This window comes from Anoplolepis gracilipes, chromosome 10 (genome assembly GCF_047496725.1).
Source record: "Anoplolepis gracilipes chromosome 10, ASM4749672v1, whole genome shotgun sequence".
Lineage (NCBI taxonomy): Eukaryota > Metazoa > Arthropoda > Insecta > Hymenoptera > Formicidae > Anoplolepis > Anoplolepis gracilipes.
The window spans coordinates 6,338,253-6,356,176 of NC_132979.1; the positions used below are offsets into that span (position 1 = coordinate 6,338,253).

The 17,924-nt window shown below is 35.6% G+C and overlaps 1 protein-coding gene across 1 annotated transcript in view; it reads right to left on the bottom strand.

The window, feature by feature from the left end:
• Positions 1-230: 230 nt before the first annotated feature.
• Inr-2 (insulin-like receptor-like) overlaps positions 231-17,924 on the bottom strand; it is a 48,505-nt gene continuing 30,811 nt past the window's right edge. The window contains exons 3-12 of the mRNA XM_072900195.1: positions 13,410-13,584; positions 13,034-13,280; positions 11,034-11,139; positions 8,892-10,280; positions 7,951-8,246; positions 7,262-7,642; positions 6,481-7,016; positions 5,908-6,400; positions 5,590-5,831; positions 231-5,472 (exon numbers count right to left, since the gene is read on the bottom strand). Of these exons, the coding sequence (XP_072756296.1) occupies positions 4,824-5,472; positions 5,590-5,831; positions 5,908-6,400; positions 6,481-7,016; positions 7,262-7,642; positions 7,951-8,246; positions 8,892-10,280; positions 11,034-11,139; positions 13,034-13,280; positions 13,410-13,584 (4,514 nt within the window). The 3' untranslated portion in view covers positions 231-4,823. The remainder of the gene's footprint in view (positions 5,473-5,589; positions 5,832-5,907; positions 6,401-6,480; positions 7,017-7,261; positions 7,643-7,950; positions 8,247-8,891; positions 10,281-11,033; positions 11,140-13,033; positions 13,281-13,409; positions 13,585-17,924) is intronic.

Here is a 17,924-nt window from a genome sequence, read left to right on the forward strand (position 1 = left end):
AATTAAAGTCATTTATGTCGTTATTGTCGCAATATAATGGGAAAAGAAATCTCGTGATTTTTTCACTGTATGTGGAAGATTCTTTCATTAGATATAAATAGTATATAATACAAGTTTATGTCTAGAAAAGGATTAGCATAACGGAATATTGGGCGCGTTGTAAAAACTCATAATATCTTGTAAAATATAAAATCAACACATCTCCCACAGGCTCTATATACATGAGATATGTTGATAATGATTTCAAGATATAACGGGCGTGATATCAAAAAGAAAAAGAATTAAGTTGTTTGTATATTTGTTAAAGTGCAAAAAATGCATCAAATATAATCTAATTAATAGCGTCTCGAGCTACTACTGCGCTAAATTCGTCCACCACTTGTTTTGCAGGATAAATATAAATAAATTATACACACGCGGATCGAGATATGAAGAGTATTTTTACGTTTCTCGATGTTTAGGATGAGTAATTACTGCTTCAGTCTAAGATCATCGGAAGAAAACTTTTTAATTATTCACGATCGGGGTCAGGGCGCTTCGCTTAATTTTTGCGACAAACAAGTTAAAAATTAAATATCCATACCCGATATTTTCCTCGATTCCTTCTATATCGTTGATGCAGATTTACATTGATCTATTTTTCATGGCCACACCCTTAAATCTCTGCTATATAATATATTCGAATCGCACATTCATTAAATCGATCAATATACGCAGCGACAGGCACACTTTTCTCTCTGCACTTAACAATTACACACAATCTCCAGATACAATTAGGTGTTACCTTAATCCCCAGAGAGATTACTCTAATATATTACAGAACTATCACGCTATAGTAGGCCTAAGATTAGCGATCGCGCGCCGATTCATACAATATACGGAGACTCGCGGCCATATAGGAAACATTTCGTGTTGATCTTACGATACTTACATAGTACATGGTCTAAGCATTACCTTGTTTATTTTATTATTACACTAAATACTTCAGAATACGAGCGAGGCTTATTATTACGATACATCGGCCGATCGGCTTATCTGTGTCATTAATCGTGTCCCTTAATTTTGGGAGAATTCCGTTTATTTTGTGTGTACCTTGAATTATTTCTCGCCTCTCGTCCTAAAAGTTCGCGCACTGAAGCATTTTGTTCTCGAAAAGAGTTCCAGCTTTCTCTAAATGACAAAAACGAATTACGTTTATACATATTAAACGAAATCGTCGGAGGGATGAAAAAAGGCTTGTAGTAGTGCAAAGCTTCAAGATACGCGATCGCAATGTATTTTCAATTGTACGATCGAAAATTGAAACGTAAAATCGGTATACTTGATCGGAGCATCAATAACAACAATAAAACGAATATCTAATCGCTCACCTTGGCATATTTTGATAACAAATTTGTTTGTCTAACAAAAAAAAAAAAAAAAAAAAAAAAAAAAAAAAACACGAACTACCTGGAAAGAGATATTTCCCCAAAAAAAGAGAACGAAAAACTGAATCAATGGACAAGGATCTTACAAGATTTTCCATATTTTTTATTACGCTTTTCTTTTCTCGTACTTTTTGTATTATCTTGGGCTCGTACAATCTCTAGTGCGATACTACGACTTTTGTCCAACTTTTGCGATATTATAGAATGTTACGCTTGTATTAGGTACTTGTTATTAGATCACTGGTAGTTTAGAGACATTAATGTACAAACTATCTCGAAACTAATGCAATATTTCTTTGAAATTAATAAGTTTGGATTCAATTTATTTTAAGAATAACTTTCATGGAAATTTAAGAGAAAAATGACATTTAATAAAATAATAAAACAAAAAATTTAGGAAAGTAAAATAACATATAGATGTGATAAAAGCTTATTCGTTTCATTTTAATTATGGAAGTCTGTTTTGAGATGTATTGGATAATATTGAAAATATTAAATAATTTTAAAGAAAAATGATAAATAGTGAATATTACACATTAAATAATATTCATTAATATTAAATAATTTCAAGGAAAAATGACTCTGTTTTCGTTAGATTGTTTCCAAAAGAGATAACCACATCGTATATACAAATTCGTTGGGAAATTTATGACAGAAAATGATGCAATAGCTTTGGAGATATCCCGTATACTACTCTACGCACACGCTCCGATAAGCCACCGAACCAAAGCGACATACATAATGATGCACCAACTGCGCGACGTTATAGGGAACGAAACAACCGCGGATCGCATTAATAACTCTCGAAGTAAATTTTCGATACGCCTTCAAGTGGATAAAAAAAAAAAGGACAAAATAAACCAACAAAAAGAAAGATGTTTACGGATATGGAACGACATGGAACTTCTACCATTTTGTCTTGTACCTTTAACTTACTGAGAGAGATTACGGATGTAATAGTGGGATTAGCTAATCAGTCTTGTGTTAGAGGCTCGTTATTCGTTACGTCTACAGACTCAACTGCATTGCGTTGCGTTGCTCGTATAACTCTTTCTTCTTAGTTTATTCATGTTAGGATTCGTCCGCTATTATTTAGCTTGCGATTGCAATAATGATTATACGGGTTCAATCTTCTCGTCCGTCATCAATCTTGTTTCTCACTGGGCTCACTAGGACAGTCTACGTTCTCTCATCTCTAATCGAAAAGTATGATGTACGTTTCGGAATTTCGTAATTTATTTCGTGGAGCGACGCAGAAACGGCGATATCCTGTATATCGGCGGCACCGCAGACTGTTTATATGGAGCATAAATAGCGTGGACGATCCTATTGCACGAGATATGGATACTGTCTGGTCGACTCATGACTATAAAATTGCACAATGAAGCTTTTTACAGAATATGGAGAAGTGATATTGGTAGTGAGATGCGCTTCTTGGAAGATATTACAGAGGCAATGCGGAGAATTTCATGTGCCAGCTCCACGAAATATTACGTTTCACATATGTGTACATAGACACAAAGTCACGCTATGTCACATATACAGAATACGTCGGAAAAATTTCAGAAAGTCAAGCACAATGACGATACAAAAGATATTTCGACAAAGTTACTTATTGCTCTCTTGCTATTCAAATTTAAATTCGGTAAAGATTACATCAAGGCGGATGAATAGGGTTCTTTTGCATCGTCAAGTGCAATGTGTGTGACTTGATGGACTCTGAAATTTTTCAAAAGTACAGTGCAGTTTTATTTCATGCATCTCTGAATCTCTACATTCGCTAAATTGTTTAGATATACAGAATGAGAAATGAGAGTAGGGTTCACTCGAAATTCGAACATCATTAGCATAATATTTCATCATGATAGTTTAAAAAAAAAAAAAACTTAAATGCAATTATATCGATACCGAATATATAAAGACTTAAACGCATTAAATTGTTTTTGTCTAAGATTTTGCCATAATTGTAAAAGATTAAAATAGTTATAATAGATACTACAAACTCTTTGCAAACTATACTGTAAAATTAATCGAACACTCACTGTTGAAAGCTACTCTCAACTTGAAAAGATCTTTACTCTCTAATTCTCTTACTATACATCAGAGAAATTGGTGGATTCAGAACTATTAGATCTTAATTGATATAATAAAGTCAAAAATATTAAAACGACGTATATAGAAAACATAAATATAATAGAAATTTATAAATTAGAGGAACGCGATGATATATATTTGCCAAGTCGATACACACTTATTCTGAATCACCTTCTCTACATATACACCTTCCAACAAATATCGAATCTGTATTATACGAGTTCGAAGCCTAAAATCGTACAAAGTGGCGACTAGGCGTAATTCACAAAATTTATAAAATGTGGTCTCTTTGCTGTGAACAAAATGTCGTACCAACGCGGTAGTCGACCTAATTGCCACTTTGGTTTATATTACAGTTCCTATCAATTCAGAAAAATAAACCGATGCTGTACAAATATATAGTTACTTACAAGGGAAACTAGCATATTTTTTGCGACTTTGAAAATTAAACAGAAAATCTATAATACAAATAATTAACCTGCTTAATTCTTTGAATATACATTTACGTGCTATATAATGGGAAAAGAGAGAGAGAGAGAGAGAGAGAGAGAGAGAGAGAGAGAGAGAGAGAGAGAGAGAGAGAAAGAGAGAGAGAGAGAGAAAGAGAGAGAGAGAAAGAGAGGCTGTCACATGCTTGTTAGCAGATGTCGTATTGTCAACTGAATCTGCATATTTTTCGATAGTGTACGGCCCAATTTCATAAAGTTTCTGGTTTTTAAATCGTAGCTGTTCGTAACTCCACAATAATGGTGTCTTAGTAAGCTAGATCTTTTATATTAACATACACTACAGCGATAATTTCAAAAAGACAGTATCTGGTATAAATATATTCGCTGCTCATTTCCAACATACATTGCAGCGTAACAAATATATATATATATATATATATATATATATATATATGTGTGTATATATATACATATGTAATTAGCTGTACACGCGTAGCAATATTAATTACATTTAGAGAGACGGAATTAAGACATGGTAACACCCGTATAAGAAAATCCCATTTGTCTGCATTTAGGACCTGTATTCTTAAGTTCAATCTAGACGTTTAAAATATAGACTTATAACTTCCGTTAATCTAGAACATTCTATCATCTTTTTCTCGTGTATACAAAACGCTGCTCAATGCGATTGTTCCAAAATTACGATTAGCCGTACGCTCATAAATTTGGCACAGACACTGCCTTTTTGTTGGAATACTCATATCGATTCGCTCCAAGAATATAACTTCGTGTATTTGTCATATGTGTTTTGTTTCGCGTCGGATGCTGATAACGTCGAGGGATATCATTGAAGCTACGTGGCTGTATTACCGATGTAACCGTTATTCAACGTTTCCGATTTGTTCGCGTATTCGCTCGTGCACTTGCTCTCTTTCTTGTCACCGTTAATCTGAATGTCCATAACATCCACGGATGGAAATTCTACATGCAATGGAGTAATCTCCCTCTTTTCGATAGTTGACACGGATTCGGAACTTCGATTTTCGTAATCAGAATCACCCCGAGACTTAGACAGATTTGGACTATCGAGAAAATTTCGCTTGACTAAACTTTGTGGACTTCCAGACTTTGCTAGGGAGCCTTGACTTACATTACTGCGGGATGTACTTTTCTTATATATAAAAGGCGAGCTTCTGACTGATTTAAGGCTGCCTTCCACGAAAGGCGAATTCAACGTGTCCTTACTAGATACAAGTGAATCTCCAGAGACGCCGACAAATTCGTCGAACCCAGCTTTAGGTACTTTTGAAGAATTCATGTCATGGAAATTGGAAGTGGAGGTTTCACCGAAAGAATCCGCTCCGTATCGTGGACTCAAAGTATTTTTAATACTGCAAGGTTCAAAACTTGCAAAGTCACCAAAATCTTGACGCAATGGCGAATCTTCTCCTCTCTCGATTTCTTCTTCCCGCAAGTTTTGTAGAGCAACCATTTCTAAATCTCTGTTTGAAAAATTAATAAAATTATACTATTATATAGATTTACAATTATATTTCAATATGCAGCAAAGCTAGGTAAATTTAGAATTAGATAATTTTGCGAGATTAAGCTATTCATACTCATTTTGCGGTGAATGCGAAATATTTTGATTTCGAGCTTCGATCCCTTCTGAGCTGTGGTAAAAGCTAACATTCTCAAAGTCTTCTATATTAACTTCTTGCAATAGCAACGTCTCAATGTCTATAAAGGTAGGTCGTCTTGTGGCTCTATGATTCCAGGTACGTCTCATCAAACTGTACAATGAATCGGGACAATTTTCGGGTCGTTCCATAACCCCTCCTTCAATTACATAACGCAGTACCTAGAACATTATAAAATAATTTAGAGAAATGTATCTATAACAAGGAATATTTTATTCTAAGAGAATTTATACTCACCTGATCATTTGACAAGCCTTGATACGGTTGCGAAGCTAATGTCACCATTTCCCATAAAACAACTCCGTAACTCCAAACATCGGAAAAACTGGTGAATACGCCGTCTTTTAAACTTTCTGGCGCCATCCATCTAACAGGCAAAAGTCCCTTGGATCCTTTTCTATAGTAATCAGTTTCATATATATCTCTCGTCATGCCAAAGTCACCGATCTTCACGGTAAGATCTTCGGCTACCATGCAATTACGAGCAGCCAGATCTCTATGAACAAATTTCTTTGCTGCGAGATAAGACATGCCGTCCGCAATTTCGACTGCCATTTGCAAGATATCTCTCAATGTCGGTGGTTGTTTCGAGTTTTCGCAAACATCCGGTCGATGACTTCTTAAATATGTCTTTAAATCACCGTTTACCATCAGTTCCATAACTACCAACGTAGGTTGGCCTTGCGACACTACACCCAACAATCTGACCACATGATGGGTATTGAAAGCCCTTCAACAGAGAAAAATATGTGACGTGAGTCAAAGAAAATAATAATACATACAATTGAGGAAGCAATTAATCTCTCTTACTTCATAACGGAAGCTTCATTAAGGAACTCTATCCGTTCACGGTCGGTTGCGTTTTCGTTTACAGTTTTCACAGCGCACCGTACTTCCGGTTGATCTTTGACGACATCTTTGGCCAATCCCTCGTATACCATGCCGAAAGAACCGTTCCCTAATTCACGTATTAACTGTATTTTCTTTCGGGGTACTTCCCACTCGTCCGGTACGTAACCTGTGCTCACGTATTCCGGATTTACCGTCGCGATAAGTTTCATACTAGGCACATTCCGCAATGATCTTCTTTTAAGTATATAAAACGTCGCCAGACAACTCGATACTACAATAACGGCCAATATTAACCAGAATAAAATCCAGAATGTACTCAGTATGCCGTATTCTTCTATATAAAAATATTTCACTTCGGTGTACGCGCCGTATCCAGCCAAACTGGTTGCTCGAACTTTCACAGAGTAATTCCCAGAAGGAAGGTCTTTCAAGATATATGAATTACCCGCATTGGTGAAATCACGTCTTGTGATGCATACCACCGTCGTTTTTATCTGTACAATAAAAAAAAAGATTGTATTTAAGTAACGACAGCATGCAAATGAATGTAAATAATATTTTGTAAATTAATTTAGAAATTTCCATTCAAAATAAACTCTTTTACATTAAATTCTCTCCTCTTTTTTTTCTCTCAATATATATCAAAACAATACATTTGTCGTTTGCAATATTTTTGTTTACTTAATAATAATAAAAAAAAAAAAAAAAAAAAAAAAACTAAAAAATATACGTCACTCACATTTTTTATATCTACTCGTTTGTATTCAATCTGGTACGTGACGATTAGGCCATTGGGTCGAGGTGGCTCGTCCCAGGACAACGTAACCATAGTGAGACTGTTATTCCCGCCAGAAATACTCAGCTTGAAGGTGTTTGATGGAATATTATCCGCACTCTCCATAGCCAATGTACGATAAGTTTTCATGCTCTTCGTTGAGCAATTGTTTCTCTTCAATTCATCCTCGTGTGAAACTCTTTCTCTGCAAGCTTGAACCTCGATATTGTACGCGGCAAAATGTCGCAGGTTTTTCATCACGACACTAAGATTTGTACTCGGTACCAATCGCTCGAATATTATATATGTGCCATTCTCCACTTTATCATTAATGCCCTCCTTGTCCTAAAAAATACAAAAAATCATTCGCTTTTAAACAAAAATTTACAACTGTAGTTAACTGCACTTATAGTTAAGTGCAACCAATTATACATTATCTCTTTATTTGCTTTCTCTATTGATATTTCTATTGCTATTTCTACCGCATTTACAGATTTTTAATCGGTTTATTACTTAACACGAGATATGAATAATAATCGTTTTCACGAAATATCTTTACCAATAATAATTTTATTATATTTTTATATTTATGTATATAATTAAGTAAACTCAATCGAAGGTTTTAAAAGGTAATCTGAAATTTTTGCTCTTACCTGTTGATCGTTACTAGACTCTCTGGGTAATTCCGCCGTGGTCAACGTTTCGCTCTTCGCGTCGCGTCTTCTACGCGCGTTCATCCGTTTTACGTAGACTTGATTGTGCAATGCATTTTCGAAGGCGATCGAACTAGAAACTTCCTTTTCACGCATCGACTGATCCGTCGTTTCTCGATCTGCACAGCCACACGAAGTAGTCTCGGGTGATTTCACCAATTCCTTTTCTTCCTCGGCCCGCTTCCTTTCTTCCTCTGCTATGACGGACATCGGTTTCTTCTCGGGCAACGACATGGCTATAAAAAATAAAAATTACTTCTTGTATACCGCGCAAAGCAAAGCGTTTAGCGCTCTTATAATAATATTATAATAGTTAATTTTTTATAAATACAGGAATATCTCAAAGTTAAACAATCAAACTTTGCCAATCCTATGTAAAAATTTAAAAAAATATTATATAAATATTATATTAGTCCAAAAACGTTTTATTAAAAAGTTACAATAAACGTATTAAACATGGGAACAATTGCAGAGTCATATATTGATACATAACAGTCGGCACTATTTATCTAATCTGTTTATTTTAGCTCTGTTTTTTATTTTATGTTTATCATTTTGCGACAAGAGCTTATCTAGATTAGTTTATCATTTACTAAACTGAAACAAGATAGAGACATGAACTTTATATAGAAAATTCAATCTGTCAATGATGTCAAAAATTTGGATTAGGATGTATTTTCCAATGTATTTTAATGTGTGTAATGTAGTAATAAAAAGTTTTCGGACCAATGTTTGTAAAATATCTTTTTTTATGTTTCTACTAAGAAAATATATTGACAAAGTTTGATCGTTTAACTTTGAGTACACTGCACATTTGACTTTTTCGAAAATTTACTGTACGTTACAACACTAAATCGAAAAAATAGTGGCTTTTGAATTACGTTCATCGCAGTAGTTTCTCTGATCGATGAAATTCGGGTCATCGGGCTCCCAACGGCCGATGATCCGATAATGCGTCAGATTCCCGTTTTTATGAAGCGGCGGATACCAAGACATAACCAACTCGCTGCTTGAATTACTCCAGATCGACAAAGCCCTAGGTGAGCTAGGTGCGTCCGGCAGTGTCGTAAAATACATGACCTTGCTCTGCGCGCCCGATTCCTCAGTGGCTATGGTGTAAGTCTTTACGTAGTAAGCGTATTGAGTATACGGTTTCAGTAGAGTGAGTATGTGAGCTAAATACGTCTGCTGCGTGCTGTTTTGGGACTGTGTTGCGCTTTCGGCGGAGACGTCCTCCACCCGCCAACCGTCGCCGCCGCAAGCATCGCGACCATCGTACATCGTGACGTTTTGATATGGCGCTTCGATGAAGTAAACAACGTAACCCAAGAGGGACCGGTAGTCGTGATGTAAAAAGGGTTCCCACTCGATAATAGCGCCCCTTGATGTCTTCTTAGTGACCTTGGTCTTCAACTCGGTGACATTGCACGCGACCTTGTCTCCATTACTGTTGATCGCCACATCGTGCTCGGTGAAATTTTTCAATTTCGCTTTCTCTCGCAGCATGTCGATTTTGTACATGCACAATTTCGGATTGAAATGAAAGAAGACCTTGGCAGAGCCTGCCGACGACAGGATGGTGAGATTCGGATGCGTGCTCCAATCCCAGAGCTCTTGAAGATTCTGATTATCGAGCACCGCGAGGCTGTACTTATTGTTCTCGAGCGTATTGCCACGTATTATGCGCAGATTCTTCAGAAAATTGAGGGATATCAGCGGGAAGCTACGGATGACCTTCAGATAGCCGTCTATTTCTTCGATCGTGCTCAGATTGTCCTCGAGCTCCTTCACGATATTCTTGCCGCCACGTATCTGTATCTCGAGGCTACCCGCGATATGCGTGCATCCGCGCAACTTTTGAGCCGACGCGATGCTGTCCACGTTCGCGCCGGCACACTCCTTCAAACACGGGCCCTCGCATTTCCGACAGGACAAATTTTTGTCGTTCTCGTCGCTTTCCATGTAACCGGCCGGACACTCCATCACGCAGGTGCCATTGAACGGCTTGTACGGATACGGCTTGATGGTGTCCGACGTTTCGCGCGGCTTCGGTATTTGTCGGCACTCTTGCTCGCTGACGCAACGTCGATTCATGAACTCGTATTTACCGCTCGGACAACGGTCCTGGCACCCTGTGCCGGGGATCATCACGTTCCTGCAGACTGTACAATCGTTGATCGTCGGTCCCGTACATCCACCCAAACACGACGGATGACAGCACTCTCCTGTGTTGATTTCGCAAGCGCTGTCTCCGCACTTTCGATCACATACTGAAGAGATAAATCATTTCACGTTTTAAAAGTCAGGAACTATGTCTATAATCTCGCTTTTCTCTCTTTCATCAATTACATGTTAATTTGCAAAAAGCAATTGTCTTCCAAAAGTTCTTTTCTAATTGAAACCAGATTTTTTTTGAAATGTGATATACATATCGGATTCAAATAGAATTCTAGTGAAAATTCAAATAGAAAAAACATTAAAAACTGTTTTTCGCTACAATATTTGCAATGATTCGATAGGAAACAATATTTGACGAAAGTATATAAAGGATAAAATCTTGTAAAAAATTCCCTGCTCTTTCAAATATTTTTGTTCAAAATTCGAAATAAAGAAAATATTTTTGAGTTACATATTTATTATATATTTTTTAAAACAATTTTTTAAAATAAATTTTTTTATCGTAAGCTTCTTTCTAATGCTTTTCACTTATACAAAAGAAAAGACAAAGCGACTAAGTGTTAAATGCTAGATTTTCTAATATACCGGAAAAAAACTTAATAGCTTTTGTTAAGATAAAAATTTTAACTTTCAATTTTATCACTAAAAAGTAAAATAAAAAATATGTACTGTATATTCAATATTTTGTTAAAACATTGAATATATAAACGAGAGATGGATATATATTTATAATTCACAGTATAAGAGCAAAGAGAGAATTAAAGATTTTTAAAAATTCTCAGAGAATTTCAAGCTTTCTATATTTTTCCAAAGAGTGTACACCCTGTATTGCAATAATAACTTACTTCGTTGGCAGTGTTGTCGATTCCAGCATAGAGTTTCATCGAGTTTCGTCTGCCTTAGCGGGCAACTTTTGTCGCACACCGGACAACCGTTTGTTATCTTGTTACCCTGCAAACATAGTACGCTAGAGTTCACTGACAGCAATCACTCGCGCATTCCCACATAATTTCCACAATGATTTCCCTCGAGATTTAGTTTTAATGTTTATTTCCGACGCTTTCTCGACATTTCTCGCAGACTTGATATGCAATTGCGGAAAGTTTCAAATACGCAATAACGTTATATAAAAGCAAGAATGTTTCTGCCACTACAGAAGCTAAACTTTTAAATTCTTGATCCTCAACTCGAAAAGTATCCCGGAATGCTTTCGCATTCTAACATTGTTTTTCTTTTTTCTCTCCTTATGAATATTCCTTCCTTATGAATATTATCGAGATCTTACCAATTATATTTTTTGTGCCGAATCATTAATTCCTCGTCGATTATTCTCTTTGCATAGAGATCCATTTCAAATGGAGGTGTAAAAACCAAAGTAAGATGTAACGTCTTGTTTTCCTTCTCGAGAAGAAAAACAACGTGTATTTTTTTAAGCAGGGCTTAAAAAATTCTTCCGCTTTTGTGCACGGAATTACGCGTAGAAAGAAAACAAGACTAAGCTGTCGGCTATATATCGATACGAAGGTCGAAAAACACATTGCGAAAGGCTCGTATTTGATGACCCGTGTCACCGTCGTTTCTTTCGACGAAACATTTCCTGTATAGGATGCTGCGTATACGAAGATTAATCGAAAACCAAAGCGCGCAAACTTTTAATTGCTTCAAGGCAAGTAAAATGAAATCTCGGAAATAATCGAGATTCTTATCAAATTATGCTACTCGCAAATTATCCGATCGCAGATACGCATTCCTTACATGGCTTTACAGCACCGTACGGTGATTTAATTGCTTCGAAAGGTATACGAGGTGTCTGATGTAAATAAGATATTATTGGATTCTGTGTAAAAAATAAGCCTCTTTTTCTCTTTATTGAAATTTTTGGAAATACAGCGAGATATCTTCTTGTATTACAAAGATGAAAATATTTTTTGCAGACTAATAAAGCATAATTGTTGAACACGGAATATGTAATAAGAAGAGGTGTAAAAATCCGCATTTCTATTTTGTTACATCAAAGCCAGAAATTTCGCGAAGGGAATTTGTTTTATAAGTATGACTCGAATAAAATTTTTTCATTATAAAACTTCACTATAAAAATATATATCATAAATATGTAAATATATCAAATCTAATTTACTAAAATTTTTGCACGTAGAATTATTTACATAAAGAATCAAGAAACAAGTGCACTATATTGGCATGTTAAAAAAATGAGATACCTCGAAAATAATGTATGTGTTTCCGATATTTTTCCCAAAGGAAATGAATGTTTTATTTTTTTTTTTTTTTTACGAGAGGTAGAGAATATCTATCAATCTATTTTATCCTACTTATGTGACACACTGTATATTCATTTCGCTCTATCGTGTCGTGACTTCGTTAACATGCGTTTCCACAACGCGTTGTAAGATGAATGAAGTTATTCCCATCCGCTTCCCGTTTCGAATTTCTTGTTCCTCAATATAATTCGCCGACAAGAGAGACTGCACCGCGTCGCTTCGCGCTGCCAAGCGCGACGAATAGCGATATTACTCTCATCCACGGAATCGAAATATCGCGGCGGAAAAATATGCTCGCGGGTAATCCTCTCGAAATAAATCTAACGTCTTATCGTAGACTATATATACCGTTATATACGTTTCTTGCTAAATGTCGGTTCACGATCATTCACTCGTACAAATATAGCGTAAAATGTAGAGTAAAAATCGGATACACGTCAAGCGAAAATAGAAATAATATTCCTAGTTTAAAATAGATTTACTTAAGCTGTCAAACTTTTCTTACACAAAAGATTCCATGTTCCAGGTCAAACGTCCAGGTCATGGATGTAAAAAAAGGAGCTTACCGATATGACGTGCTCCCCTTTGCCAGCTTTGGCGATGATATCCCAGTCGACAGTGTCGACGTAGCAGAGTGTCGGATTCTTCTCAAATCGTACAGATCCGCGTAGGATGTTGGTCAGAGAGTGAAGACCGATTTCCTGAAGATGCATCATCTCGAAAGCCACGAGGGCGTAGTTAATGAAGAGAGAGTGCCCGCGAATGACCGCCAAGTTGGGAAACAGACGGCCGACGTTCCTTAATCCGCTTACTCTGGAAACACGAGCGAGCAAGAGAGTAAGGATGAATTTATGCGGACAAAGAAGTGCGTACATTGTTCGCTTTAACTTGCGGGAAGACAATCCTTTGTCTTTTATTTGCGATAAAAAAAAAAAGCTTTACCTGTATAAAATAAGGTATCCTGTGATCTCGACCAAATCGGGGAAGCTGAGATTGGCATAGGCCGACTGTTCCGCTCGGTCGATCAGGAGAATTTGAACGAAACCCTCGACCACCCGACATCCGTCCAATTTTGAGAATTGATCCACGCTATTTCTTATGTCTATACTTTGGCACACTGCAACAAAGGAAACCATATACCGTGACCGTGAGTTAATAACACCAGCAAATATATAGATATACTATGTATAACCCGAGTCAATAAGCGCATCGCGCCTTGCATCTTTCGTCGACGATTATTTATAATATTAATAATTTACATAAATATTTGTATATTCGTTCATTTTCTTATTTACATATTTATACATTTACAAAACTGTGTATTTGCATTCCGTCGAAGGCAACAAATGCGCGAAGATTTTAAAGATTTTTTAAAATTGTTAAAATAATTTTTTTTCGAGTTGAAAAATTTTTAGAAGCAAATGTCGTGATCTCTGAATCTGCAAACGAATATGATTACATCGCAATATCGCAGATTATATTAATTGCTTTCAGAACCGAATAAGTTCAGTGAGTGGAAATAACCATGATAAATTCCGATTTTTTCTGTTCTGAACTTTATCCGATGGAATAAACTTTAAAAAATAACTAATATATAATATTAAAATGTATTTATTATTTATATAACTTATAAAAACCTTTACTATGAAAAAAAATATTTTCGCTTAAAATCATACTAATCACTATAATTTAACAAAATGAAATATAACAATAGTCTTTTTTAATTCAAATTAATATAAAATTTTTTAAATAAAAACTTTCAAGATATAAATGTTACTAAATTTTATATTAATTTTTAATTTGAGAAAAATGTAATAGTAAGAGAATTTTTATCAAGAAAAGAATTTGTTACCAATTTTTATCTTGATTCCCAATCTATTAGCGGATTTTATTTTGGATAAAGTTGAAATTAGAAAACGCTCTCTCAAAATGTGATAAAAAGATTATCTATTTATTTTAACATTTTTAATAGACAAGATCAATTTCTGCCACGTATTTTCCGGAAAATATCGATTTTTAATATGGCATGGATTTTATTAAAAGAAAAAGGAGAATTTTGCTCGATTGCTTCGCGTCAATTATGAATCGCGTAAAAAATTGAGATTCAGAGTTGAGAATGAAGTCAGAAATCTGCGGGTGTCTCGAGAGGCGGATCTAACAACCATGCTTGGCACGCGATTGCCGTCAACGTGCGGTGCATTAAACCGCAGGCCCTTTAATCGTCGCATTGTCGTTGGGACCGTCGTAACCGAAGATTGTCGAGACGACGTGGTTAATTTCAACGTGAGAGACGCTAAAAATATCCGCCAGCTGCTGTCGAAACATACGGGAGGTGATGCCGACTATTATTCGCGCGAGTATCATCGTGTTAGGACTGCTTTATTTAAGACAAGGATTTATCACAGAAGGATAAGCCGCGTAGAGTGCACGTTTTCTCAGATCTCTTTGAAATAATCTCATCGTAAACGAGACCATATCTGTCTTCCTCTTTCTTCCGCGAACATGTTTCGCGAGAATACTTTTTGCCTTTTAACGTAACATGTCTGCGTCATCAGTTTATTCGCAAAAGTATGTTACACTCTGTGCGAAGAATAACGTCATCTGCAAATACTTTCAATGACTAACAGTAGCGATTGGCGAAATTTAATCAAAATAAATTACTTTTACTCTCGAGAATGTAAATATAAATATATAAATGTTATTCTCTTTCGCAATCTATCAATGTTGTATTGTGGAAAACTTGTAAAATCATCATGTCCACTCTGATGTAACGTGCGTTCTTTGGCAACGTGCATTGGCACTCTCGACAAATATGTTCAAATGCAAGCGACGACAGGTGTTGTCGCGACAACATTATCGCCAATAAACATTTGTCACTCGTCATGCAAGTCTCAAATAAGTGTCGTGTCAATTGATAAAATAGCGGAAAGTTGCTGTCATTCGTCTTGTTTAACGTCATTCCATTATGCTGAACTTTCCGCTTAGACTAGTTGATATTTTCGCTATTATAAATACAATACAATGTATCAATATTTTGCATAATTCATATATTGATAAACCCAGTATAAATACACCCAGTGCAGTTATCACATCAGGTGACATAACAATTTGTTCCTTAGATGTCCTTTTGTCTCAAGCTTCAAATGTCAAGACTGTTATTCCGTTCATTGTCCGCATCATTCTAACAAGCACTTGATTATATTCGTTATGATAATGTATAATCGGAGAATGTGATAATATTTATTTATTATAGGATATGTTTTTTATATTTTATATTTTTTTAACAAACAATTATTATCGTCTCCTTTTTTAAATATTGGACTAATCAGCCCTTTGTCCCAGAACACATCTCCTATCTCTCCCGGCATTAATAAATTTATAATATTTATTTATTATACAATAATAATTGTTCATTAAAAAAGTATAAAATATATGTATATCGAATAATTATCATGGTTATTATACGTAACTCTTTTTTTTCCTTTTATAAAAATTGTAAATTATAGGTTTATATTTCTATTTGTTTTTTTTTCTATTGGAACAATTTGAACGTTATACGCTTTGTCCTTGAAAATAATAATTTTTGCAATTTCATGAATATTATAAGGCCATAAATTATTAACAAAATTATTAATCTCTCGACAACGTCGACAAAAATCAACGCAAAAAAAACCCGTTGATAATCCTATTATATGAATACTTGAAGATAGCTTTTTTTTATCATAATTGAAGAAATTTTTGAAATTGTTAGTTTATATACAGAAAAAAATAAGTGTCAAATAAAAACTTATATACTCATATGAACACGTTCATAGTTTCATATATACGCAACAATTTATAATCTTCTTAGAAGAAATTAAAAATCTTAAATTTCAACAATATTATAATCTTACTTCAATATTATAATTGTCATTTCAAGAATAAAATAATTATTTTGACTCTGAGAAAATTATAATCTTCGATTTAAACATATGTTATATTTTCTATTCAATATTTTTTCCTCTCCATTCAAGAAAATTATTCTTAATAACAAGAATATATTTTTCTTGATTGAATTATATAAAATATCTTGATTTAAGCAAATTTCCCTTAACGCAATATAATCTCATTTCAAGATTTACATTTTGAAACTAAAAATATTGTCAAAATAAGAATATTCTTTTTTTTCTGTGTACTCTGATTAAACAGTTCTCCTTTTCTGCGATGGAATAAGAATGCTCTAAAAGTAATCTACTCTTAACAACTGGTCGAGTGAATTTTTACTTCCATGTATATCTAGATCCTCATCTATCACGTCGAATCTCAATGATTACGAATCATGATTAATTAGACGAATCGCGATAATCACTCGGTCGCGAAACGTCCAGAGAGAAGGTGTAGCGTCCTGTCGAGCCGTGTCGGGACTAATCAGCGACGCAGTCAAGTCAAGTCGACGGGAGTCAAGCCAAGCGAGACGAGGTAAAGTGAGATGCGAAGGCTTCATTCATAACAAAATGCGCGCGAACGTTGCGGTATACGCGTACGGACGAGCGTACTATCTGCGTATAACAACGCATTGCCGAGAGCATCGTGGTGGAACGACAACGTGGATCACTGAAAGCCCTCAATTCAACCTTGTATCAAGCTCACCGAGTCGAGTTTCAAACGGGAAGAGAAGAAAGGAGAGCGATTTCGTTCGCGAACAAAATTACGACAAGTAAAAATCCGAAGAAACTATGCCGCCACGTACGTATGTAGCTTAAACTCCGCACTATATTCTTGGCACGTGCGTTATCTTCCATAATTAAGCCTCGTGTGTGCATATTTAAAGTCACCTTAGCGGAAGAAGAAAAAGAAAAAAAAAAATTACAATAACTCGTTATCGCAGTCTGCTATCAATTATGAATAATTTTGCCGTAATTGTTACTTCGAGTTGGCAAGTATACAATTGTCTTGCAATTGTCATACATATATATGGCGGCGATTAAACGCGACACAAATGCGCAAAATACGGGTACGCCGAAGTACGGGCAACATCGTATAACAATCGGATGCATCGAATGCTAATTTGTGGTGTTCGCATTCAAGGTATTTCGTGACCCATCGATTCCTCTTGTTCCTCCGCGAGCGTTGAACCGTACCACGATTAATTATGCAAGCGAAACGATATGCTTCTCTTAAATATTACAGAGAAATTTGACCGTCGAGTGTGAGCGCGCGCCGTGCATCGGTGATTAATAAATGCACCCGAATGTACATTTTTTTTTTTTTCCCCGTCTGACATTCAGATGCCGCTTTTGAAGGAAGTTCGCGAATCAGCGAAAAAGCGTATCGATCGTATTTCGCTGAAACTCCCGCCGGGAGGGAGTTGCGGAATTATACGCGCGAAGACGAAGCCGCAAGAAAATCGCAAGGTAGCAACAGCATATATATATATATATATATATATGTATGTGTGTGTGTGTATCGTTGCACACG